This window comes from Typopeltis vanoorti, chromosome 5, assembly GCF_054136105.1.
Source record: "Typopeltis vanoorti isolate ZY-2024b chromosome 5, IOZ_Tvanoo_1.0, whole genome shotgun sequence".
In the NCBI taxonomy this organism is placed as follows: domain Eukaryota; kingdom Metazoa; phylum Arthropoda; class Arachnida; order Uropygi; family Thelyphonidae; genus Typopeltis; species Typopeltis vanoorti.
In genome coordinates, this window is record NC_143553.1 from 75177100 (window position 1) to 75204693 (window position 27594).

Consider the following 27594-nt stretch of genomic DNA (forward strand, 5'->3'; position numbering starts at 1 on the left):
GCAATCTATTTTGTAAACCCCTGGGTGGGCTAAGTGTAGCAGGGGATCCTTGGAAGAACTGAGTCATCATCATCAAATTCCTGCCATGTACCCTCAAGGGGATGTACAGGATATGATAGTACTACATGAAAAAAATTACATCATTACTAACTGCCTATCTACAATTTTCCTCCAAATCACTCTGTTACTTGTCAAGACTCCAACATTATTAGATCTTATATTTCTATCGTCTAAGACACTTTATACCGTATCAATCCACCTATATCTTGATCTTCCTCTGGGTCGTTTTGCTGCCAACCTGGAAGAGAAAACTTGTTTTGCTGATCTTTCCTCGCCCATTCTGTTTAAGTGACCATACCACCTGAGATTAGCTCTGCTAACACATTCCTGGATGCTGACAATGTCAAGTTCTTTCCTAATATCCTCATTTTTAATATGATATTGCCATTGATGCCATCTGTTCACGCCTCTAATCTTTCTCAGGACTTTCATATCTGTGGTTTCTAGTCTTTGGTCAAGCGTTTTGCTTCTGACCCAGCTCTCAGATCCATAAGTTAAAACTGGTTTGAACACTGTCTTGTATACAGCTAATTTAGTGTTCCAATTAATTTCTCTCTTATTCCATATGAATTTATTCAATTGACTTCCCACCATACCAGCTTTGCTGATTCTGTTGTCTATTTCTATATTTAATTTACCATCTTCACTAAAACTCGTGCCTAAGTAGCTAAAATGTTTTACTTGTTCCACAGGTTCTCCATTCACAACACAGTTGACATTTTCAATGATACTGCCTATTTTCATTGTCTTGTCTTTTTATTGCTGACCTTCATACCATATCTATTACAACAGCTATTCAATTTAGTCAGAGAATCTTGCAGACTTGTAGCAGATTTATTTAGAAGTATAACATCATCCGCATAAAGCAAAGAGCTGACATTAACATCTCCAATTTTGATATCATGTTTAATACCACTTTCCTTCATAATGTGATCCATATAGATAATGAATAACAGAGGGGATAATGTACATCCTTGTCTCACACCAGATTTACCATTAAACCATCCTCCTCTACTTCAATTCTAACTACTGACTTGCAACTCAAATAAAGACTAAGTATTGCTTGATATAATGCCCCATTGGCACCATATAACTGCAGCGTATTGAATAGCTTCTTTCTTGACACCTTATCATATGCCTTTTCCAAATCGACAAAACTTAATTACAGATCTTTGTTATATTCCCATGCTTTCTCGACTATTTGTCGTAAAGTAAAGATCTGATCCCGACAGCCTCTGTTTGGCCTGAATCCAGCTTGTTCTTCACCAAGCTTTTCTTCCACAATTCTTCTCAACTGTTTCTCAAGTATACTTGCATAGATCTTGCCAGGAACACTCAGTAAGGAAATACCTCTGTAATTCTCACATTCAGTTTTATTTCCTTTTTTATGTATGGGTACTATGAGAGCTCTACTCCAATCATCGGGAATTTGTCCCTCTGTCCAGGCTTTCTGAACTATGTAGTGCAGCCACTGTAAGACTCTTATACCACCATACTTTAGCATTTCTGGTCGAATATCATCTACTCCAGCTGCCTTTCCACATTTCAAGCCTTTGATGGCTTTTTCTACTTCAAGTATGGATATGTACTCCTGTCTGCATGCCTGGTCAGTGCTTTTTACCACTGTGCTGTCGTCACTGCTTGTTTCATTTAGCAGTTTTCCAAGTAATTACTCCATACTTCAAGGATATCTTTTTCTCCCGTTTTCATGTCACCTTTATCATCTCTAACTCCTTTTATAGCACTCTTTCCTCCATTCCTAAGCTTCTTCAACAACCTCCAGAATATTTTGCCACCTTCTTGATATTTATTTTCTATATTCTTGCCAAAGTCCACCCATGACTTTTGTTTAGCTAGTTTTACACAATGTTTTGTTTTCTTACATTTGTCTCTGTATTCTCGAAGAACTGAGTAGGTGTCTTAATTTTGTCGGGGGTTTAAAGGTGGTTTTGATGTTGTATTTGTGTAGTGTTCTATTTTTTCTGAAATGCCTCTAACATATGGTATAGCAATAGCATTCTTGAAATCTTTTTTGTTATTAGTGGTATCTTTAAGGAGGATCTTGTGAATAGTTTTATACTGTATCCATTTTTTATAAAGGTATGTTTGATGGTCTCATATTCATGGTTAAGAGCTTGTTCATTTGAACAAATGGTTTGAGCTCTGTGTTTAAGGGTACTTATGACCCCTAGTTTTTGTGTTGGGTGGTGATAAGTAGTTTTGTGTATGTACTGGCCTGTGTGTGTAGGTTTGCGGTAAACTGAGAAGGAGAGAACAGCCTGAAGGAAGACGTATGAGAAGTGTGTCTAGGAACAGAAGAGAGTTGTTTTTTTCAATTTCAATGGTGAATTGGATGCGTTTGTGTTGTTTGTTCAGGTGGCTAAGGAATGTATCTAGTGCTTGGCGGCCGTGAGGCCAAATGGCGAAAATATCGTCGACTTATCAGAGCCAAATTTTGGGCTTTAGGCACACGATTCTAGAGCTCGTTGCTCAAAATCTTCCATATAAAAGTTTGCTATTGGGGGGGGAGAGTGGTGAGCCCATGGTGGTACCCTCTTTTTGAAGGTAAAAATTGTTTTGCTACATGAAATATCCGGAGCAGAGTACGTGGGCAAAGAGGGGCCATGATGTCGTGTGGAAATATGTTCTGTAAGAGTAAGTATCATTGATTGAGACATTGGTGAAAAGGGAAGTTATGTCAAAGCTGACTAATAGATCTTGGTCGTTGAGTGTAATATTTTTAATTTTGTTTATGAATTGTTGTGTTTTTTTTTATGTAGGAAGGGGAATGACCAACCAATTCCTTGAGTGTGGCCACTAATTTTTTGGCTAAGTAGTAATTCGGACTGTCAATTCCTTCCACAATTGGACGTAATGGCATGTCTGTTTTGTGTACTTTTGGAGGGCCATAAATTCTGGGCGCGTGGGCATACTGCGGTATTAATTTTTTTAATCGTTTCTTCCGGCCACTTGTTAACTGATTTAAGTTGTTCAGTAGTTTTCTTTTTGTTACGTTGCATGGGGTTGCAATTTATCATTTGGTAGGTGTTGTGGTCCGATACCAAATGGTTCATTTTTTCAATGTAGGTTGTCCGATTAAAAACAACACTGCCGTTCCCTTTATCTGCTTTTGTGATAATAATGTCACGGTTATTTTTTTTTAGGGATTTGAGGGCCAGTTTATCTGCTTTGTTTAGGTTGCTGCTTAATTTTTTGGTTGAATTTAGTAAACAGGAAGTTTCCATCCGTATTTTGTCAACTAAATTGGTGGGGAGGGATCTTAAACCTCTCTCGATATGATATATTATATCTAGTTTATTTACAGACCTTAGAGCAATGGCGTAATTTAAACCTTTCTCCAGTAGCAAGAAAGGTTTAAATGTGTAAATTTTATTTTATTTTAATCACTAGAGGGCAGGCTAAGAAAAAAGATTAGTTAACAACATAGATGTAATTTACTTGTATAGAGTGCAACAGCATGTAGCTTATTCTTATACACATGTATCCTTTTGAAGATGACCTCAATACAGGGGTCGAAACGTAAAGTTATTATTTTATTATTAATCAGTAAAACAATCTTTTCAACATGTGTGTTTTGTGTCCCTAAATTCATAAATATGGATGCTGATCACCATGTAACCTTAAAAGATGTAGATAGGAAGTTAGTAATGATGTAAATTTTTCATGTAGTACTATCATATCCTGTACACCCCTTGAGGGTACATGTCAGGAATTTGATGATGATGATGTAAATATAGGATAGTGAGTTCAACATAAATCGCGTGTGTTCTTCTGGCCAATTTGATTGTTTTGCAGGATGAAATACCCGAGTTTCTAGGAGGGAAAACCATGCTTCCTCCATATGAGGCTAGTATACTATGGATTTATGAACACCTGAAAGGATATATGTTTTGCATTGTGGGATACTAAGAAGATTAATATAAAGTCACTAGCTATATACAAGTAGCTTAGTTGTGAAGATACTTCATGTGCAAACTTTATTTGCTTACACTTGGATAAAGGATTAATCAAAAATATAATTTCTTGCATCTTTAACTCGGTATGTAATATCCAACATCCTCATAAATATAGATATTTAGGAGGATACATAAATATAGCACATTTTCCTTGTATAAAATAAACAAGGAGAATATACTTCTCTGAGAGTATACAATATTATCATAGATAATTTAATTTTTATATTGCTTGGTTACTTGTGACATCTAGTAAAATCAAAGTGTACTAATGCTTAAAATAGAAAGCTTTTTTTTTTTTTCTAAGGATTCTAGTACACCAAACCATATAGTATCATACAATTAATGTAGGTATTACTGTGTACTAAATATGCTTAATAATGCAGTACGAGGTGTGACAATTTTATTTCCAGAATGCACCTGTAAAAACCTACATTCAGAACTATACATTAGTGGCTACTGCTGCCTTTGAAGTAGTCCCCCTTGTGCATTTACACACTTGTTAGGAGTTCCCATTTTTGGAAACAGGCCTGGAGCTCTTTTTCCGGAATACTCTTACGTTCCTTTATCACATTATACTGGATATCAGCAATGTAAGAAAATTTGTCCTTTTAGCACAGTCTTTAATTTTGGAAACAGCCAGAAATCACAGGGAACAAAATCGGGTGAATAAGCAGAATGACCTAATTCAGTAATCGATTTTTTGGCCAGAAACTCTCTCACAATGAGTGCACTATTGTTTGGAGCACTGTCATGATGGATGAGCCACTTGTCAGGCAACAATAGATCTCTTACTCCATAAAGAATCTCAATCTTTTCAGCACCTATAAATAGCATTGTTGTTGACCGTTTGTCCCTGTTCAATGAATTCATAGTGGACTATCCCTTTGTGATCAAAGAAACACCCAGCATGGTCTTGAACTGTAAACATAATATGCATACTTTTTTGGGACATGGCAAACTCGGGGGTTTCCCACTGCATGCTCTGCCGTTTTGTTTTGGGATCGTACTGGAAGAACGAGATTTCATCACCCATAATTACTCTCAGGAACGTGCTTATTTGCAGAAAGATCAGTTGAAACTTGAAGCCATCACTGCTTCTGTTTATTCATTAAAATCCAAGGCACAAACTTCGCAGAAATCTTTTGCATACCCAATTCTTCAGTTAAAATTACCTTGACTGTTTCTCGACTCATTTGCAATTCATCAGCCATTAATCGCACACTTGATCGTCTGTCAGACCATACCAAATCTTGCACTCTGTTCACATTTACATCTGCCATTTTTGTTTTTGGCTGCCCACTTCTGGGATCGTCATTCACATCTTATCACCACCTTTGAATCTCTTATGCCACTCAAAGACACGACTTTTTTTTGTGAAGTTAAACTGTTCATTTTTGGTCTAAGCTGTTAAAACTGAGAACTTTTATTGTTAAAAGACCATAAGATTTAATGATTACAAATACAAAGAGCCAACAAGTTTCACCAGTCACTGTCTAGCATTTTCAAGGCTGTACTGGTGTGAAAACAAATGCATCAAGTTACTTTAATAACTGTTAGGCTGTTACATTTGATAATTCGTGTTTGATGGCGTGCATGCGTTCGAATGCTTCAGTCAGAATCTGGTACATGACCACGTGTTGTGTAGTTTTTCGCATATTGTGGTTCTGTTGAGCTGAGAGAATTGATGAGATATTTCCATATGTTTTTAAGAATAGCACGTTGATTTCTATTTAAATTATTGCCTGTGCATAGCACCACTGCTGCTTCTTTGAAAGTTCTGTGTCTGTAGTCATTCTTGATGTAAGGCATAGAACTGTTTTTCCAATCTATAACGTGATTTGATGTTGAGAAATGATGAGCTAAACCAGATGTGATGATTCACTTGTGATTGACATCCCCCACGTGTTCCTTCTGTCTTATTTCAAAACTTTCAGAGGTCTGTCCAACGTAAGAAAGGCCACACGTGCATGGAATTTCATATACTCCAGGAAATTTAGGAAGGTCTAGCCATGGGTAGCCCCTCTCACCACCATGTGCAAACCTATTTATGGGAAAACTTGAAAAGGATATTTTTTCCACCATTTCACCTAAACCATTGATTTGGTGGAGATATGTCGATTACGTGTTCATCAACTGGAAGGATGCCATGGAAAACCTTCTCGTGTTTCTTAATAAAATCAAACTCACTACATAATAAGATCAAATTCACTATAGAACTAGAGAAGAACAAACAACTTCCTTTTCTTGACATCCTAGTGAGGAGAGACGATAACAATATCCAACTATCCATTTACAAGAAACCCACAGATACAGGTAGATATCAACATTATTCATCCAACCATCATAGATCACAAAAACACAGCATCATTCACATGCTCCGTAATAGAGCCTTAAGGTCTATTTCGAAAGAAGGAGATGTACAGAGAGAACTGTCACAAATAGCTAACACTCTGTCTCTGAATGGATACCATTCTAAAATTTTAAACAAATTGCTTTTTAAATACAACCCCCAACAATGTGGAATGGAGTCCAATGTGTGTCCACAGCTGTCATTCCATACATAATTTAGTTTCCACAAAATTGGCGAGAATGTTAAAAGCTTATAACATCAGAGTGGTTTTTAAACCAACTACCACGATCAGGCAAGTCTTTAGATCTCCCAAAGATGAGGTCCCTTTCTTCAAATTTCCTGGAGTATATGAAATTCCATGCATGCGTGGCCTTTTTTACATTGGACAGACCTCTAGAAGTTTTGAAATAAGACAGATATGTGTCCACAGCTGTCATTCCATACATAATTCAGTGTCCACAAAATTGGCGAGAATGTTAAAAGCTTATAACATCAGAGTGGTTTTTAAACCAACTACCACGATCAGGCAAGTCTTTAGATCTCCCAAAAGATGAGGTATCTTTCTTCAAATTTCCTGGAGTATATGAAATTCCATGCATGCGTGGCCTTTTTTACATTGGACAGACCTCTAGAAGTTTTGAAATAAGACAGAAGGAACACGTGGGGGATGTCAATCACAATAGAATCATCACATTTGGTTTAGCTCATCATTTCTCAATATCAAATCACGTTATAGATTGGAAAAACAGTTCTATGCCTTACATCGAGAATGACTACAGACAGAGAACTTTCAAAGAAGCAGAAGTGGTACTACGAACAGGCAATAATTTAAATAGAAATCAAGGAGGTGCTATTCTTAAAGACATATAGAAATATCTCATCAATTCTCTCAGCTCAACAGAACCACAATATGCGAAAAACTACATAACACGTGGTCATGTACCGGATTCTGACTGAAGCATTTGAATGCATGCACGCCATCAAACACGAATTATCAAATGTAACATGCAACTTGATGCATTTTTTTTCACACCAGTACAGCCTTGAAAATGCTAGACAGTGGCTAGTAAAACTTGTTGGCTCTTTGTATTTGTAATCATTAAATCTTATGGTCTTTTAACGATAAAAGTTCTCAGACACTTGAGTTTTTTAGAGCATACACACCATATGCCACTTTCAACAACTCCAATGTTTTAGTAACAGTTTTGTTGATTTGTTAACATGCTGCTCCAAATTTCGATCACACATTTTTACACCAAGTTTACAAGTAGATCTCTATTGTTTTTGCAATAGCCAACTAGCAAATGGCTCTATCGGCTTGAGGTTTATGCACATATTAGTTAAAACATGTACATAGACTATTACTCAAGTGACTCCAACCAAATCACCACACGGGAGACACTACATGGCCGTTCCGGGAATTAAACATCGTCACACCTCATATAACATGTTCACACCGAGACAAATTAATAGGTGTTTACTTTATATCACAAATATATTATAAAGTTCTAGTTACTAGCAGTTTTTTTTTTTAAATGATACTGTTTAATTCTAATCAATTAAAAATATTTGGAAATAAAACTTACCAATGTTATATGTGAAAAGCAAATAAGTGTTATAGAAATTGCAAAATATATGTGAAGTCCTCGGGGTGATGTGTGAACAAAAAAGAAGGCACTCAGCAATGTTACCTAAATATATACAACATATACTGAAACAAAAATTTTTGTATATTTTTCACATATTCAATCCCTTAAAAGAAACAATAAAAAAAACATTCCTGAATCTATTACTGAAACAAACATATTTTTAATGGTTTTCCTAGGTTCAAAAGTATAATTCTGTATGGCTTCAAAAATACTGTTTATTTAAAACTAAATAAGTATATGCATGTTTAAATATTTAAAGACAGAGCACTATCAGTGACTTCATTTTTAAATTAATTATATAGTCCACTATGGTACTGCAATACCATATTAAAATAAATTTCATGGCTTACACATGTAACAAAAATTATACAGTTTTTTATAAAAACTCCAATATGCTGAAATGGATATATACATATATATCTTTCTACATACAGAAAAACCCCGTTTTTACATTCCTGCAATTTACGTTTTCCTGCCATTTACATCATTTTCCGTTGGTCTTGTCTTAAGGCCTATTCTTACTTACGATGTAATAGTTTTCCCATCATTAACAACTTGATGTGGACGTTATTTCCCGTCCACATCAAGTTGTTAATGATGGAATTTTTTTTTTTTTTTTTTTTTTTTTTTTTTTTTTAATCGGGTTGCAACACTGATTTTCGAATCTATTTCCTCTCATTCAAATTGATTTCTGCAGAAATCTGTGCATTTCTGTTCCCAGATGGGTGTTTCTTTCAAGGCTGTAATTTCGTTTCCACCATCATGGTGACTTGCACGCTTGCAGCAGTAATGTAGTGATGAGCGATACCTTGATTTTTCAATCACAGTATGAATTGATATTGCAGAATTTCTGCTAAGTAATTTAGAGTGTGATAGTTGCTTTCGAGTTGTAGTGGTGGATGATCCATGTTAGTAACATGGAGAAAAAAGACAATAAATGTATTTCAGTAGAAGAAAATATGGCAATTCTGTAGATTGGCATGCCGGAACACATGTGCAATTAGCAAAAGATCTTGGACTCTCCGTGTTCACTTTGAACACGATAGTAAAAAACAGGTCAAGCATTGAACTCAATGCAAAGTAATCTGGTGCTATGTCAAAAAAATGAAAATATATCAGGACATCGTCGATGTCCTGATATATTTTCATTTTTGAATGTGATGGATGAGTCTTCCTCATTTCAAGACTATGTGGATGCTGGTGTGATCACATCAACGGTACCAACTATAGAAGACATCCTTTCCAACCACCTTGGTGAAGAAGAAGAGAAAGAAGTGGTTGAAGAAGACTGTGATCAAGAACCTACCGTCCCTACTAGTAAAGAAGCAATGGAAGCTGTCTCTGTTTTCAGGCGGTATATTGCAAGTGCATCAGGAGACGATGGGGCATTTAATGCTTTATACACTGTGGAGAGGCAAGTAGAATTTATAAGAGTGCAGAAAAAGCAAAAACGATCAACAATTAAAGATCTTTTAAAATAGATAAGTAATTATAAATTCATTTATTTTTAGTTATTAAATTTTGTAATCTAGTATGTAGAGTCAAATACTAGCAATAAGTCATCTTTTAGCCTTTTTTAAAATGTAAAATACCCCATTTTTTACATTTTCTACTGTTTACACTTTTTTCCATCAATCCCCCTGGAAAGTGTAAAAACGGAGTTTTACTCTATATATCTACTTTCTATATATAAAAAGATTATTATTATTATTATTTCGGGCAACTCCAAGGAGTCGACAGACTCATCGAGGGAGGCCCTAACATCATGTCAAGAACAACTATTCGACATTCACACAGTATCTATCATACCTCGCCTTGAACTAATTCACAGTCATAGCACCCACATTCCACTCATTCACCACTCTCCGAGTAAAAAACCTAGCTCTAACACCCCTGCTAACCACATTCTTGCCCAGCTTCCATGTATTGCCCCTAGTCCTCCCACCACCAGTGCTATTCTCAAAAATATCTTCTGGATTAATCTTATAGAAACCCTTCAGTAATTTTAATGACTCAATCATATCACCCCTCTTCCATCTATCAACCAATTTTTGCAACCCACAAATCTTCAACCTGTTCTCATAAGGTTCATTCCACAGACCTGCTATCATCTTGGTCACTCGTCTCTGGATCCTCTCCACCTCCTCCCCATCAAGAAGAAACCCTGGCACCCATATCTGGGCACAGTAGTCAAGATGGGGACTTATCAAGGCTCGATACAAAGGAACAATAGCTTGTTAAAGTATTTTTCAGAAGCCAAGTGATTTGATGAGCTGATTTAGCCACTTTTACAATGTGCCCCCCCCCTCCCCGAACTTCAACTCCCTATCCACCAACACTCCCAAACCCTGGCCTCAATCTCCTGGAGTACTGTTCCACCAATGTGATATACTGCTGCTAATCTTTTCACCACAAAATGCATAATCTTACACTTTGCTACATTAAATTGACATCCATTTTCCTCAGCCCAGTCCTCCAAACTATCCAAATCATCTTGCAAAATTTTGACATCCTGTGTACTCACAATTGCTCTACCCAACTTTGCATCATCAGCAAACAAGTGAACACTTCCTCTCAGATCCTTTGCTATATCGTTAATGAAGAAATTGAAAAGTAGTGGTCCGAGAACAGAACCCTGCGGCACACCACTAGTCACAAGCCGTCTTTTGAACTCAACTCCTGAATAAACCGCTCTCTGGTATCTCTCCATCAACCACCCTCCTATCCATCTCACCAACCCTATATCCATCACCATCTGCTCCAGACTACTGATTAGAGTTCCACGTGTCAAAGGCCTTGGACCTTGCCAAGGCCTTTGACAGGACCAGTAAAATCACTGTAAACCCATTACCCTTATCCAGTTCAGTCGTCACTGTGCTATATAAAACATGAGCAAGTTACTGAGGCATGATCTACACTTCACAAAACCATGTTGTCCCCCCATACAGTATCCCATTTTCATCTATCCAATCATGTATTCTTCTCTCGACTAATTTCTCCAAGACCTTGACAATGATTCCTGATATGCTAATCGGTCGGTAATTTACAACAGCAGTCTTGGAACCTCCTTTATGCAGTGGAACTATTTTCCCTTCTTTCCACCCCCTTGGGACTAATCCAGACCCGAGACACAAATTAAACAAAATGGTCAAGGCTACTGACAATTCTTTAGCTGTTTCACGTACGACACGAGCTGGTATACCATCCAATCCCACAGATGTGTTGATATTGAATTTTTTGCAATAGACTACTCACCTCCACTTCATTCACCACAATTCCCGTATAATCTATCGGTTCATTCATTTCTGCAATGTTACCACCTGGATGATATATTCTTGCAAAGTGCTCGCTCAGTAATTCAACTATATCAACTGATTCGGTTACCTCCTTACCACATTTTTTCTTTTACTTGCAACATATCAAAAAAACTGTTTGGGATTCTCTTTAGCCTGCATGGCCAATGTTCTTTCATAATCCTTTTTTGCTTTTCTCACCACACTCGTTATCCTTCTGCCCTGCGCTTTATACCGTTCATGTGCCTGCCGGTCACCTTTCTCCTTAAATTCCCTCCATAGTTGTTTTTTTTTTTTGCAGCTCAAGCTTAATGGTGTTATTCATCCATCTAACTCCTACTTGATTTATTATTCGGACTCTAGGTATACAGTCAGCCATTGCTTCATGCAAACACTTCTTAACCGCCTCCCATGCATTATCAACTTCTAGCACTTGCAGTTGTACATGCCATGGCACTGAACCAATCAAACTCCTAAGCTTGTCATACTTACCAGCCCGATAATTCCACATGTACCCTGTCTTAATTGTAAATTCCACACCTTTAGCCACCTCCCAAGTCAAGACCCTATGATCACTCTTACCAATTGGTGGCAACATGGTCGTATTCGTTATAGTCAAATTCTCAGAGATGCAATTACTAGGTCAAGCACTCTCTGACCCCTTGTATTTTCCATTACATGCTGTCGCAGATAGTTATCCCTTAATAACCGCATAAATTCCAATTCCTTCCTCCCATGTGTCCTCTCCTCCTTCCAATCTATGTTACCATAGTTGAAATCTCCCATAATAATTACCCTCCTTCCACTCATTTCTTCTATTTGCTTATGCATACTATCTCCACCATCTATTCCACCACCTAGTCTATAGCAGCACCCAACTGTATATTTTGTTCTACTGGTTTCAATCTCACACCAAATAGCCTCAAATGTGCTCTTTTCTCTATCCTGTAGTTCCACTTCTATTCTCCTTGGCTGCAGTTCATCAGCTATCATCAATAATACTCCTTTCCCCCATTTTATTCTCCCTGTCACTCCTGAACACACCATACCCCTCACATTCCATCTCACTAGCTGTGTCATCTTCTGTCAGTCATGTTTCACTAACGCCAATAACCTGTGGTCTGGAAGTGCCAACCAAGGCCAAAAATTCTTCCTTCTTGTTCCTAATACTTCTGGCATTAGTATACATGAATTGCAGAAGCCGATTTGTCCAATCCCTATTTTGATGCCTTATACTAACTATCCCATTCTGATTCGTGGTCTTTCCTACTCACTTAGGCAAATTACACACATTCACACACTCAACTGTCTCCCTAAAGTCTGCATATCTACTCCCCCCCCCCAATAACTCTAGTTTCCCTGATTCTGCACATTCACTTCCACTACATTCGATGACACCTTTTCAAGTCTCCGTACACCAAATCCATTCAAATGTAAACCATAAAAGATATGTTGAAATTTGAAACGTTTTTATGTCACTTTTTTGTCTTACCACTTTACCGGTAAGAGCCGGTAAAGTTTACCGGCTCTTACCGGTAAAGTGGTAAGACAAACCTTATATATATATATATATATATATATATGATAGACTATGATATATAAGATAGACAGAGAGATAGACTGTTAACTACATTCAAACGATGAATCACAGTGAGTCGTAAATCATGTGTATAGCTCATGTCTCAGTCACAGCTGAAGTATATGATTTACATTTGATGAAATAATCAGATCTAAAACTCTCAATCCTTACATACCCTCCTTGTCATACTTCTTAAGATAGTTGTCTTTCTCAAGAAATTTGTTTTTGTTATTCTCAAATACTATCTGTTCATTATTGGAATGATACTTCCATAATTAAAATCACCATAATAATTACCCTTCCCTTGTTCACTAACCCAAGTTTCTTGTACATTTCTTTATCACTGCCCTTAAAATTCCCTGGCCTATAGCAATATTCAACCAAATATCTCTTCCTGTCAACCTCGAGCTCACACCACAATGCCTCAAACCATTGACACTATTTTCCTCTTTCATATCTACTTTATGTGGACATAATTCCTCTGCTATCACCATTGTGTCATTCCATTTCTATTCCTGTCAGGATATCATCCTCATTTAACTATGTTTCGCTTATTCCAACTATTTTTGGGTGAATAAACTCAGTCGACAAAACCATTTAATCTCCCTTATTTCTGATGCAACTATTGGCTATTGCAAATAAGTAACACAGCAGTTCACTTTTAGGTCTATAACCAGTCCTACCAAAGTCACCTGTTGTGATTTCTCTACCCCACCTGCCCTTGCAAAATCACATTTATCAATGCTTATCCCATATATCTCCTCAGTCTCAACTCACCACCCCCACATCCTGATCCATTTCTATGTTGATCCCCCTCTCCCACCACACACATTCACTACTACTTTCAACATCCACTTTCCCTATACTGTCTCCCTGTTCACCTGGCTCTGCCATTTCCCCTGTTCCTCTTCATTCCCATTCTCTCTCTCACACTATTACTATTTTCATTACCAAGCACTTCAGTCTCATCTGTTCTACTCTCCTGATCTTTCACTTCACTTCTGATCTCTTGCTTGCATCATTCACTACACTTCCTCCCAGTAACAGTTTCTTCAGTTTACTCACTTTAAAGTCATTCAAATGCAGTCCATCGCTTTTGTATGATTCCATTCTTCCTTCAAATACATGCTACCCCATCTTCAAGTTGCACTCCTTCTCTTCACACAGCTCTTCCAGCATATCATTCATGATTCTCCCTCTCCACCTCAACTCATCATTGTCATACCTCAGCAACACACCGACAACCTTTCCCACAATATACTGTTATCTTTCATTCTCAATAACCCTCTAATATTCATCCTTGCATTCTCCTTATGTCCGACTAAATCATTTATTCTCACAATCACCACTAACTCTCTTCCTTGTTTCCTCCTTCTCATATCCCAAGCATGAATTATCATGCTTATTTTCCCTCCTGGAAAACTGGCCTTATTGGGCTCTCTAATTAATCAAACCTATAATATGCATTGCTATTCTTGCATCATTTGTCATCTCTTTTTTTTTTCTTTCCACTAAACTTTTTTGTTTCCACTAAACATCTAACATCACCTTACAAATTCCTCATTTCATTTCTTATTTTGAACAGCTCTTTCTTCAAATCATGTATTCTGACAATTTCACTCTCAGAAGTTCCCGTAGTGTCATTTCCTCCCATTCCACAAAAGGTTTTTTCCTTCAATTTCTTTCCATCTTTCTTCCATTTCCTCGTTCCTACTGTACTTCCTATTGTTTTCTCATCTGTTATGTTCTTTTACTCCATCAGCCTGACATCACTACCTTTCGTTCTGTTATTTACACTGTCTTTTGCACCCATGTTTATGCTAACTTTCATTCTTTCAGTCTGTTTTGCATTCGTTGATAACTCTTAGTCTAGCAAAATATCACCCTTTCTACAAATCCATATCTTCTCTCATCTCCTGTTCAGTCATCATTCACATTTCACCACACATACATGTTGCACTAAATCGAACCATTTTTGAAAAGACAACGTCATTAAAAGCATTTGAGCTTTGTACTGTATAGCATGCAGATCTTGTTTGTACCACCATTTTGTACTGTTTAAGGCCATTTGAAATGCCTTTTCAAAATCAATAAATGCCAGACCTAAGGATTCTTGGTATTAATGTCTTTTCAACAATTTGTCTTATTACATATATATATATGATCAATAGTGCTATAGTTTTTTTTCTGAATCCTGCTTGTTCTGGAGTTTGTCAAAAACCTAGTTTGTTTTGTATTCTGTTACTAATGATTGTTGTAACAATTTTGTATATTGTTTTGTATTTTTATATTGGCAAAGCTTCAATACACATTTTTCATTTCAACATGATATTCATTATCCAGCTCAATACTAACCAGTGGTTGCACGATGCTACCAATGACAACAAAATAGAAAAGATCTTGTGTGTGTTCACTCCATATGAATTTATGCACATTTTTTGTGCATAAATTCATATGGAGTTTGTGTTTAATCACTAATCTGTGTCTCGAGCAAATGTTTCAATTATACAGTGTAAATCAGACATCACATAGACTAATATAATATAAACTAATATAACAGTTTGATGCTATTGATCACTTATCATTAGCTCTAACTTTTCCCCAAAAACATGTTTGTGACTGAGATACAGAAATATCTCTGGCTGACAAAGGAAAAGCGGGTTCACAAGAACACACCATTTTAAAATTTGTCCATCACTATTCATATATTTGTAATTGGCTTCCATTCAAGAAGTTTATCATAATGTGCAGCACTGAACAGTATAGCTATTCCCTTTCCCTTCAAATTTAAAACTGGGACAGAAAACGAGTGTTGACCAGCAGCTGCTTACAATCTTGGAAGAAAGCAGAGGAACGATGGTGGCAAATTCAGTAGAGCAATGATCAGTTAACTATAATGCCTTCTTCTGAATAGCATTAAGCATTCTTAGAGATATTTCAGGTGCACTAGGATTAGAATTAGGATTTATACAATGTTAACAGTTGGACAATTGATGAAATAGTTATACAAGTAGAAAAATACACGAGGTTCTTTTGGAAGCTGAAGAAGTATAGATATTTGTATCAGGTGATGCTAGACGTGTAAGCTAGTCCCAGAAGAGAAATCTAATCCCATTTAAGAGCTCTAGATATTATCAAGTATAAAGGGAAGTGAAGTGAGATTTTTCTTAAAATAAATTAAAGATGCCAAGAAATTATATTCTGAGTTTAATTATTATTATTATTATTATTATTATGTGACATCTCCAAGGAGTCCAAAGACTCATCGAGGGAGGGCACCTACTATGCAACCTCTGTTTTCACCACTTAATCCATCAACTATAGTGAACTGCTACTACCATCATCTACACCAATGCCATCTACTGCCCACCACCACCAGCATTTTTTGTCTGTAAATTGCATGTTCTCAAGGCCAATTTGTTTGTATGTGGAAAGAAAAATGCTGCTACCTCCATATGAGATCAGCTAACTTACCTCCAACTGAGAAAACTCATAAAGATTCTTCTCATCATGACAAGAATCGAACTTAGGCTTTTCCAGTTGAAGTGCATAATGTACCATCATTCTTCCAATTGCTCTATGGAGTCGCTTAAGGAAAAGTTCCTATAGTCCACGACTAGAATCAAACTCAAGACACTCTTTCTTCGGGTGGTCTAGTACTAAGGAGTGCAAACACCACTTCCACTGAGCTACACAAGCTCTCTGCAGATCTCCATTATCCAAGTGTAAGCAAACAAAGTTTGTGCAGGAAGTATCTTCATGACTGGGCTACTTGACTTCACATCAATTGCTTTAGTATCTCATGATGTAGTTGCACCCTTAGTACTACCTCCTTTTAGAAGTGTATAATGCTAGGCATTATAGGAAGGACCATACCCAAATCAGTTTCGACCTTTATTGGGGTCTCATCAGTGGGAGCCAGACCCAGAAGAGATACCAAAGTTGAAGGAAGGCAAAATGTCATATTTCATATATAACAATATGATTTCTGCATTACTTCATCCTTGGTATCTGTTCTAGGTCTAGCTCACACTGATGAGACCTCAATAAAGATCGAAACCGGTCTGGGTAGTGGGAAGAGATAAGATGGGACTGTGTTTTGGTAGCACTGAAGCTCAACAAGGTTGATCATGCTACACTAAAGAATAGCAAAAAGATCAGAGTTTAAGGTGTTGGTCATGGAAGAACCTGAAGAGATCTTGAAAGTTCTGACTGTGTACTACAAGGAGTATCAAATGAAGCAGAAGAACTGAGAGTGTGTGTGTGCGTGCATGCGCGCTCACAGCTTAGCTATGGAGAGAATTTCAAGTCAGTGAGACAAGCTCATTTATGTACAGGAGCAAGAACATGAGTGAAATACTAGGACATGCTATCAGAGCTGAAGTAACCTTGAGATCTGGGATACTCCAATGATGAAATAGTAAACAACCAGAAAGGATGCTGGTTACTAAACTGCAAGGGATAAAGAGTAATTGGACAATAGATTGCTAGGAGAACTTATCACCTTTTTTCTGAATGGGATAAATATAGACTTATGTTCATGCTCTGTAGGCCAGTTGTTAATTCTGGAACAAAAGTTTTTAGCATAACGGTGGGGGGAGGCGTATACCGTCAGAGCAAGTGTCTAAGTTATTCAAAGAATCTTCCAATTTCTTTCTGACAAAAGACCAGGGGTAACATGAGGTGATCAGTTTTGGTAAAGTGGAGTATACTTTGCATTGGTCATCAATGCAAAGGAATGATGACAGTAGGTCCACCCTGTCTTTGGATAATGTTGCAATGGTACAGTATGGATTTCAAAGCATGAATAGGAAAAAGTTACATCTGATGACCTTGGTAAGGAACCAAAAGATTAGAATGCATCTGAACAAGTTTTCTGCATTTGGTGCTTACAAAATCTCATTTGGATTTATTTTTTCCCAACTACAAGCTGCCACACAGGATGAGTGTGAAGCTGGAGTTCTGTTCTTCTCTGGAGCTACTTATGATATGCTGAATTATTTTTCCTTGACCGCCTTCGCATATTTCTTGGAAATGTAAGTGCTGAATAGTGGTTGGGAATTTTGGGTGGAACAGGGGATGAAGACCTTCATGTTTGTTATTCAGTCTGAGTGGTTGTTTGGATCAGGAGAATAAAAAATAACTACAGAAAGGAGTAGAAGTTTCAGAGGTCATTCCATTAGTACTTTTGTAACATAGTATTCTATGTGGTATAATAAATTTAGTTTAATCCTTTATCCAAGTGTGAGCAAACAAAGTTTGCACCTGAAAGTATCTTCAGGACTGGGTTAAGGTGGTACACACCAGGGCAACTCGTTGCAAAGGTGGAGCAAGCTACCAACACTCCTATCTCTTATATCTCCTATAATAATGCAAAACACATCTCCTTGCAGATATGTCTAATGTTATGCATTAAGGGAAGAGCCACTACCCAGACTAGTTTCGACCTTTATTGAGGTCTCTTCAGTGGGAGCCAGGCCCAAGTGGAGATATCAGGCAGAAGCATTAGTAGGTCATCTCTACCTATAGGAATTGCCAATTGGTGTGCCACCCTTTTTTAATAATTTACTCTGGATTTAGAGAAAGATGTTGAAAGTTTATTTTTCACTTGGTTAGAGTATAATAAATTTAGTTTAATCCTTTATCCAAGTGTGAGCAAACAAAGTTTGCACCTGAAAGTATCTTCAGGACTGGGTTAAGGTGGTACACACCAGGGCTCCCACTGAAGAGACCTCAATAAAGGTCGAAACTAGTCTGGGTAGTGGCCCTTCCCTTAATGCATAACATTAGACATATCTGCAAGGAGATGTGTTTTGCATTATAGGAGATATAGGAGATAGGAGTGTTGGTAGCTTGCTCCACCTTTGCAACGAGTTGCCCTGGTGTGTACCACCTTAACCCAGTCCTGAAGATACTTTCAGGTGCAAACTTTGTTTGCTCACACTTGGATAAAGGATTAAACTAAATTTATTATACTCTAACCAAGTGAAAAATAAACTTTCAACATCTTTCTCTAAATCCAGAGTAAATTATTAAAAAAGGGTGGCACACCAATTGGCAATTCCTATAGGTAGAGATGACCTACTAATGCTTCTGCCTGATATCTCCACTTGGGCCTGGCTCCCACTGAAGAGACCTCAATAAAAGTCGAAACTAGTCTGGGTAGTGGCTCTTCCCTTAATGCATAACATTAGACATATCTGCAAGGAGATGTGTTTTGCATTATTATAGGAGATATAAGAGATAGGAGTGTTGGTAGCTTGCTCCACCTTTGCAACGAGTTGCCCTGGTGTGTACCACCTTAACCCAGTCCTGAAGATACTTTCAGGTGCAAACTTTGTTTGCTCACACTTGGATAAAGGATTAAACTAAATTTATTATACTCTAACCAAGTGAAAAATAAACTTTCAACATCTTTCTCTAAATCCAGAGTAAATTATTAAAAAAGGGTGGCACACCAATTGGCAATTCCTATAGGTAGAGATGACCTACTAATGCTTCTGCCTGATATCTCCACTTGGGCCTGGCTCCCACTGAAGAGACCTCAATAAAGGTCGAAACTAGTCTGGGTAGTGGCCCTTCCCTTAATGCATAACATTAGACATATCCGCAAGGAGATGTGTTTTGCATTATAGGAGATATAGGAGATAGGAGTGTTGGTAGCTTGCTCCACCTTTGCAACGAGTTGCCCTGGTGTGTACCACCTTAACCCAGTCCTGAAGATACTTTCAGGTGCAAACTTTGTTTGCTCACACTTGGATAAAGGATTAAACTAAATTTATTATACTCTAACCAAGTGAAAAATAAACTTTCAACATTCTATGTGGTAGTATTCTATTCTATGGAACCAAGAATGGTATCAAATGTATCAAAATGTATCAATGTACGAAACATATCAAATGCTTCAAAAAGCATACAGTGATGAATGCTTATCCTATACTCAAGTTTACAAGTGGTTTAAGCAATTTCAAAGTGGTCGTGAGACGCTTGAGGATGACGAAAAGCCAGGCTGCCCAAAAACTGGACTGAGCGAAATTAACATCCACAAAGTGCATGATTTCATCAAAGAAAACCCGAAATTGTCGATGAGATTGATTGAAGATGAACTGAGGATTTCAAAATCAACTGTGCAGAACATTTTGAATGAGAGTTTGGGCCTTCGTAAATTGAATTCGCGATATGTTTCCAACAAGGACCGACGACCAAAAAATGTATTGAACTGAACACCGCAAGGACCTCATTAAAACCGCTCGTAAGGACTCAAATTTCTTTGAAAGGATCGTTACTGTGACGAAACGTGTTGCTATATAAATGTCACTCTTGGCATTATAACCCAGCTTTTAATGAAATAAATGTCATAAACAGTTGACACAATACTAATGAAGGTTGCCGCTTCCGACAACAAAAAGATACAACAGGTGGCGCTACTAGTTTCTTCTATTTTCGAAAAGTTCAGTTTCTTTTTGGACAGAGGGTGTAATGCCCCCATACTGTTTTTCCCACCAAGCACAACCTCTGACTCTAAGAAATGTATCAATAGGTTAATTTTTTCTCCTTAATCACTTATCCACGCACTGAAGTGTTATAGGTCCTATGACCTTTTATGTGTTGGGTCATCATAAAAAGCAGGCTTTTAATATAAGGTATAAGAGTACTGTGGAGTTTCCTTGGATGCTGTTATGGGAGCTATTTTTCTGTGTTATTCTTGGACTGAAGTCATTTAGTAAAGCTATTTGCTTCATAGTTTTCAGTTCTTATTGGAGTGATCTTTCAGGAGGAAGAAATTTGTGTGCTCCAGACACTGGTGAGCATATGCACAATGCATTATGAATATAGTGACTTGTAAAAGTTGATTTTTGACAGAAAGAAGTCAAAAGCAATCAATGAGGTTCCTGTTTGATATAAACAATAGAGAGAAGTTTCTTCCTTCCAGGGGCATTCTAGATAAAAATGAGCTAAGTTAGGTGATACTGGTATGCTCATTCCAGTTCCTTCAACTTGTCTTGATGGTTCCATGTGAAGTGGCCTGATGTAATTATGAAATTGAATAAGTCCACAATGTTTGATGGAAATTCTTGGGCTAAAAATTCCATTGTCTTAGTACGAAGAATATTCATGAAGGAGAGAGTGTCAAAACTCACCATCATATATAAGATGCTAGTTCTGAGTCTATCATTTTTTTTGCAAGAAATTCTGTGGATTTTTTTTTTTTTTGAAATAAAAAAAAATCTGAGAAGAAGCAATTACACTTATAAAATCTGAAGATTTTATAAGTAGAACTGCTATAGAATCCAAAATAAGTCTGAGTGGACAATTATTCTTATATAAATTTGGTGCACCATATATTCTAGAAGGTTTTGCATGGTAGGTTCTGAGATTTTCATAATTTCTTGGTAAATGGGTGTGATTTTTAAATTTGTTATCTTAAAAAATCAGAAAGTTTACGTTTACAAAAAAAAGCATTTGATAGACAAATTTTATTATATTTTCCCTTATTACATATGAAATTTTAAGCATGAACTCATAGGTTTCCCAGTATAACCCACTATATGCTGAGTGCGATTGTCTCATGACAGCATAATAAAAGAACAAAAAAACTGAAATCTGTAAAAGTCAAGTATTACAAAAATTCTCCTTATATGAACAATAAAATTCAGTTGTTTATTCTATCAGTGACAATAAATATAAGAAAACAAATACACAACTGCATAAACATTTAGCTATGCAATTATATATAAAAATTATACTAAGAATTTATTTTCAAAAACTCTGTCAAAAATGTTTAACAGGTTATACAAATACTTACTATTACAAGAAGAGATGCAATGCATCCTACAACCAGATTGATTAATCTGTCCTAGAAAACAAACTTTTCTGAATTAATTCAAGATTTGCAAAAATTAAATTATTTGAAAAAGTGAATATATAGTTATTAAAAATTCATTCAATTAATAAGAACAAAGCTTTCTTTTTTTTTGAAATGAGCAAAGTAGATGCTTTAATTTCTATTCATGGCAGTTATGCTTATGTGGGTAGCAATATCCCTCCCTTAAACCTTTGCTAAGTATATGGTATTCCCCTTTGTTGACTCAGTTGATTGATGAAATGACTACCCTATGTCATTTCATCAATCAACTTGGAATAAATATGGAAATATCTGCTGGGTTGTCAAGAACAATCCAGAACTATATACCACACAATCTTACCACTTATCGCATCTGATATTTGCACATCAACATATTATTGGTGTGGAAAAATAAAAATAAATCAAGATCCTTTAAAGTGCAATTCGATTCTCAGCCTCTAAACATTTGGCACCTTAACTGTGCTGATTACATACTATGCATTCATCCTTTCGCTGGGACATGCTTTTTCTTTCTTTCTTAATCTAACATTGCTCTAAATGGGTTATATTTAGAGAATGAAAAATTCATTGCATGGCATGGCAGATGGCTCATTCTCATCAGATTTCTCTCAATGTTAGAGTACTCCAGGGCACTGTGTTTTTGCCCACACTCTTACTCCTATATATATCAATGACATTCTCACTAATCTCAAATCTTATCAATAGTTTTACCAATGGCAATACACTCAGCTCTTCTTTATTCGAGAAACCTCGTAGTGTACAAATGATTGCCTCATTAGTCTAAAATGTAGTAGAGATAATCTAGGGAATTTCAATTATATCCAAACAAAATTCCATCTTATTTCTCAGAAGAAAGATCTTACTTCACTCTCCCTTTTTATAAAACTCCAATCAACATCAGTTTTTCATAATAAAGCTTAACGGTATAGCTAACACCAAGAGGAAAAAAATACATTTATTAAACTCACTAATATTTCGCTGGTTTTCTACCCGGCATCATCAGAGCACAATAAAACTGTGACATGCACACAGCACTAAACCAAGTAATTGTAGAAACAATTTAAATTTTAACTGACACCTAGCATTTAAGCACCATGGGTGCTTAAGTGCCTGTTAAGTTCCAGTTCCACCACAGTGAGTGGAGCTGCGATTGGTCACATATGCACAAGTGGTTAAAAATGGTGGCTATTATAGATGCATGCACACACACACACACCTTTTAATAATGACATTAAATTCAACTAGTTTACTAACTGTATCTAATATAATTTCATTCACTGTATTCACTTATGTATTCTTCTTGTATATCTTTGCTATTGTTTTATATATGTTATATCATTTATAAAACAACATAAATGTTTTGTTTGGCAAACTGCAGCTCGCAAGCCACATGCGGCTCTTTGGGTACGAACACGTGGCTCTGAAGTAAAATTGAAAATGAAAATAAAACTATCATAGTTTCATTTATAAAATTTTTAAAGGATTTTATTCACATAATGGCGATTTTATTTGTTTCATAGGTCTCACAAAACTTCGTGGCACTAAGATGTCAGGGACATTTTAGTGCCACAAAGATGTCTCTGCTCTGTTTTGTTAATGCATCTGAAGAACGCTTTTTCGGGATTTCAAAAACAAAGCAGAGATTTTAAATAAAATTAAAAACATACCGTTATCTGCCAAAACAGTAGCAGATAGGACAGTTACAATGTCCTCAAATGTGACCAGCTAACAAGTCGAAGACGTTAAATTAGCTTCAGCTTTATCAAATGCAGTAGATGAGTCTTGCGAAATCAAGGACACAGCCCAAGTTTCCCTTTTTTGTGCGGTATGTATCATCTGAGAGTCCAAGAGGAGAACGTCTGGGATTATTACCACTCAAGGGCCAAACGTGTAGAGAGGACATAGCAAATACCATCCTTTAATGCATGGAAAAAAAAATCATATTCCACTCAATAAAATTGTGTCAATTGCAACCGATGGTGCGAAAAGTATGACGGGAGCGTAAAAGGGTTTTGTTTCAATTTTAAAAGAAAAAATTAATCATGAAGTGATTACTTTCCATTGTATACTCCACCAGGAAGCACTTTGTGCACAAACATTTACAGAAGAAATTGATAAAATTATGGAATTGGTAATTAAGATTACCAACACCATTATAGCAAGGGGACTTTACCATCAACAACTTAAAGAGTTGCTAAGTGAAATGGAGTGCGAATATTCAGATCTTCTCCAGTAAAACAAGGTTCGATGGCTTTCCAGAGGCGACATGTTAAAGCATTTTGCATCTTGCATAAATGAAATCAAACTATTCCTCGACAACAAGGATGTTCAATGTCCAAAATTAACAGAAAATCAGTGGTTGCAAAATTGTACTTTATGGTGGACGTTACATCACAACTGAATCAGCTCAATCGTAAATTACAAGGCAAGGGAAATACTGCTTTTTCAATGCTAGAGGAAGTTATTTCGTTTGAAAAGAAATTGATTCTGTTCGCTGAAGATTTAGAAAGGGAAACTTTAGTTCATTTCCCAAACTTGTCTCAATATCGCCAAGTAAACAATGCCCTGATTAACAAAGATTATTTCAAGACAGCAGTTTTAAACATGAGAGAATCTTTTCTTCAAAAGGTTTCAGGAATTCAGAAATAATAAAGTGACTCTAGTTTTTATTACAAATCCTCTTAATGCCAATGTGAAGGAATTAAATTTTTCTCCGTTTGATATTGACATGGCTAATTTTGAAATACAATTACCGAACTTGACAAGCAAAGACTTATGGAGCACCAAATTTGTATGTCTTGGTACTGAAATAGAAGAACTGGAAAAAAGAAAAATGCAGTCTGATTTCAAAGCGCAAGCAGAATGCTATAAAAGAACTACAGAAGGCAGACTCAATGATTTTCAATACTTGGAATAGTCTTCCGAACTCATATCATGAGTTGAAAAAATTTACATTTGGTGTTCTCAGTATCTTCGGGTCTATATTTATGTGAGCAATCATTTTCTAACATGAATTTCATTAAATGTAAACTGAGGAGCCAAATTACTGATGCCAACTTGGAATCATGCCTTAAACTAAAATCGATTAGTTAAAAACCAAACATACAGAAACTTTCTAAGGAAATGTAAGCTCATTGCTCACACTGATTAAAACCAATGAGATCAATTTTTTTGTGTGATTTTTTTTCTTCATTTAATAAAGATATAATTAATATTATAACTTGTTATATATTACTATAAATTTACTATAATATTACTTTAAAGTTTCCTTATTTGTAAAAATATATTTATGGCTGTCGAATAATTTTTAAATTGTTGTGAGGGACAGGTTTGGCGCTTTCGTCTCAAAAGTTTGCCGACCCCTGGTCTAGACAGACTGCTCTAGAGACCAAACATGGAACTTTTTCAAGACACTTCAGGCCTCCAATAAGAAGGGTAGTAGTCTCACACCTAGCAATGAAATTCATCTCCCACCTAATGCCAATCACAAACATCCATACCTGCAACCTATCGGTTGGAAAGAAGATACACTAACCACTCAGCCAACCAGGCTGGCAATTGATGAACGCTCTCTCTCTACCCCCCCCCCCAACCAGCTGCTGTCTCACAGACAGTTTCCACATAGTCTTTTCTACCAATACCTTCATAGCAACTGGTCAGCAGAATTGGCAACCATCTTTACCTTATTTCTGTTAAACCTATAATAATATAAGCAAGTTTCTCAACATCCATTTACAATTCATAAGCAAACCTACCAAACTTGCTCCTCCCATTCATCTTTCATTTCATCTACCTCTTTTAGTTGGAACAGCCTTCCCCCATGAAGCATTCCCCAGACCACAACCTCCAGCTCTTCAAACAGAAGATCAACAAATTCCTTCTGTCTTAACCCCACATATGGCAAAAATTTCATATAGGTTCTGCTACCTCTTGTATGTATAAATGGTATAAAGGGAAAAAATAATAGTAATAAAATTAAAATTATTAAAATATATTCTTGTTAATAATCTACATCCCAAATTTTATTAAATTCCATTCAGCCAGAGTGGAATAATTGAAATATATAATTTTGATTTGTTTTGCCCTCTTGGAACCTTGCAAATGGATCTGAACAAAACAAAAATTGAGGTTGATCAACAAATTTTTTTAAGGATTCCAAATATTAAAGTTCAAGAATAACTTATGGGCAGAAGATGAACTTTCTGAATATAACAGATGCTTTTATGCTTGCTATTTTTAGCATGAGATTTTTATTGATGCAATCTTGATTTCAAAATTAATGTACCTTATCATACAGTTGTATTCTTGACACCAAAACCCACAAAAATAATTCAAATAATTATTTTTGACAAAAGAATGCTCCTTTAATTTAATTATTATTTTCTAGAGCACTACTCTCTCCATATTGAAAAATAAAAAAATGATTTTTGTAGCTTTTAATAGCATACAAGTAGCTTTCAATAGAGCAAGTCTTATTTGTGAAAATACACAAAATTTTCATTCAAATAGGACATAAATGAGAATGATAATTTAGAAGCACCCAGACCTATTTTCACACTCTGTATGAAAAGCATCAAAGCTTATAAAAAAAATTTATATATTAATCAAACATCACTTTTTCTTCAAGAGCATTAATCATAAATAAAGTAAGTAATCTACAACTTACTCTCCTGTTTGATACTCCGAACAATGGTCTGTCAGTTGTAGGAAATAATGGCTCATTTTCCATCCCCTAAATAAAAATAATTTCTTCAAGAGCATTAATCATAAATAAAGTAAGTAATCTACAACTTACTCTCCTGTTTGATACTCCGAACAATGGTCTGTCAGTTGTGGGAAATAATGGCTCATTTTCCATCCCCTAAATAAAAATAATTTTAAATATTAAAATAGGTACATCTATAAAAAATGAAGTATTCTTTTTATTTTTGATATAATAAAAAATCTTGAACCAAAACTGCAATGAAAATTTAATGAAATCAAATTGCCCATATAAAACAGTTTCCTAAAAAGCAGCTTATTGCGAGATGAAATTGGAAATTATCACAATTCAAATACGAGATTGATATTCTGTTGTTTGACCTAATGAAAATGCTACAATTGACAGTAGTCATATATCTAATTGAATTGTTCTGGTTTGTGTGCATGTGGGAAGACTACTTCTACAATATTTGCAGCAGGTGAATTAGCAGACCGATCATGAAACTGTTGAAAACATTATTATTATATGGTATCTCCATCGATCACTTTTTCTTCATGAGCATTAATTACATAAAGTAAGCAATCTACAACTTACTCTCGTGTTTGATACTCCAAACAATGATCTGTCATTTGGGGAAAATAATGGATGATTTTCCATCCCCTAAACAAAAATAATTTTAAACATTAAAATAGGTACATCTATGAAAAATAAAGTATTCTTTTTATCATAATGCTAATTATGATAAACAGACCAATATGGATATAGACCATATTGGCTTGTTCTGGTCTCATTATCCATCTAATATCCTTTTTTGAGGTCTACCCAACCTTCTCTTTCCAAATGGCTATTATTTTATTATTTGTTTAGGATATCAGGTATTACCTATTCAGTTTACGTGTTCTATCCAATTTTGTTTATAATTGTTTGGTTTTTCTTCTATTGATTTTGTTTTTAGTTCCTTTAAAATATTTTTGTTCTTTTTTGGTCTAATAATGTGTATTTTGCAGTTCTTCTCATGAATCTCATTTCACTTGTTTTTATTCTTTGTTTATTGCCCAAATTTCACTGCCATATAACAATGTGGGCACTACTAAAGTATGGTATATTTTTAAGCATGT

The 27594-nt window shown here is 36.0% G+C and overlaps 1 protein-coding gene across 3 annotated transcripts in view; it reads right to left on the reverse strand.

The window, feature by feature from the left end:
* LOC150106545 (transmembrane protein 243-like) overlaps positions 1-27594 on the reverse strand; it is a 95884-nt gene that overhangs the window by 15260 nt on the left and 53030 nt on the right. For 2 of the 3 annotated variants that reach the window (XM_090392521.1, XM_090392522.1), the window contains exons 2-4: positions 26570-26635; positions 21715-21765; positions 7974-8078 (exon numbers count right to left, since the gene is read on the reverse strand). In XM_090392521.1, coding sequence (XP_090248647.1) covers positions 7974-8078; positions 21715-21765; positions 26570-26632 — 219 coding nt within the window. In that variant the 5' untranslated portion in view covers positions 26633-26635. Of the gene's footprint in view, positions 1-7973; positions 8079-21714; positions 21766-26440; positions 26507-26569; positions 26636-27594 lie in introns of all 3 variants that reach the window. The other variant, XM_090392520.1, reaches the window with a different exon arrangement.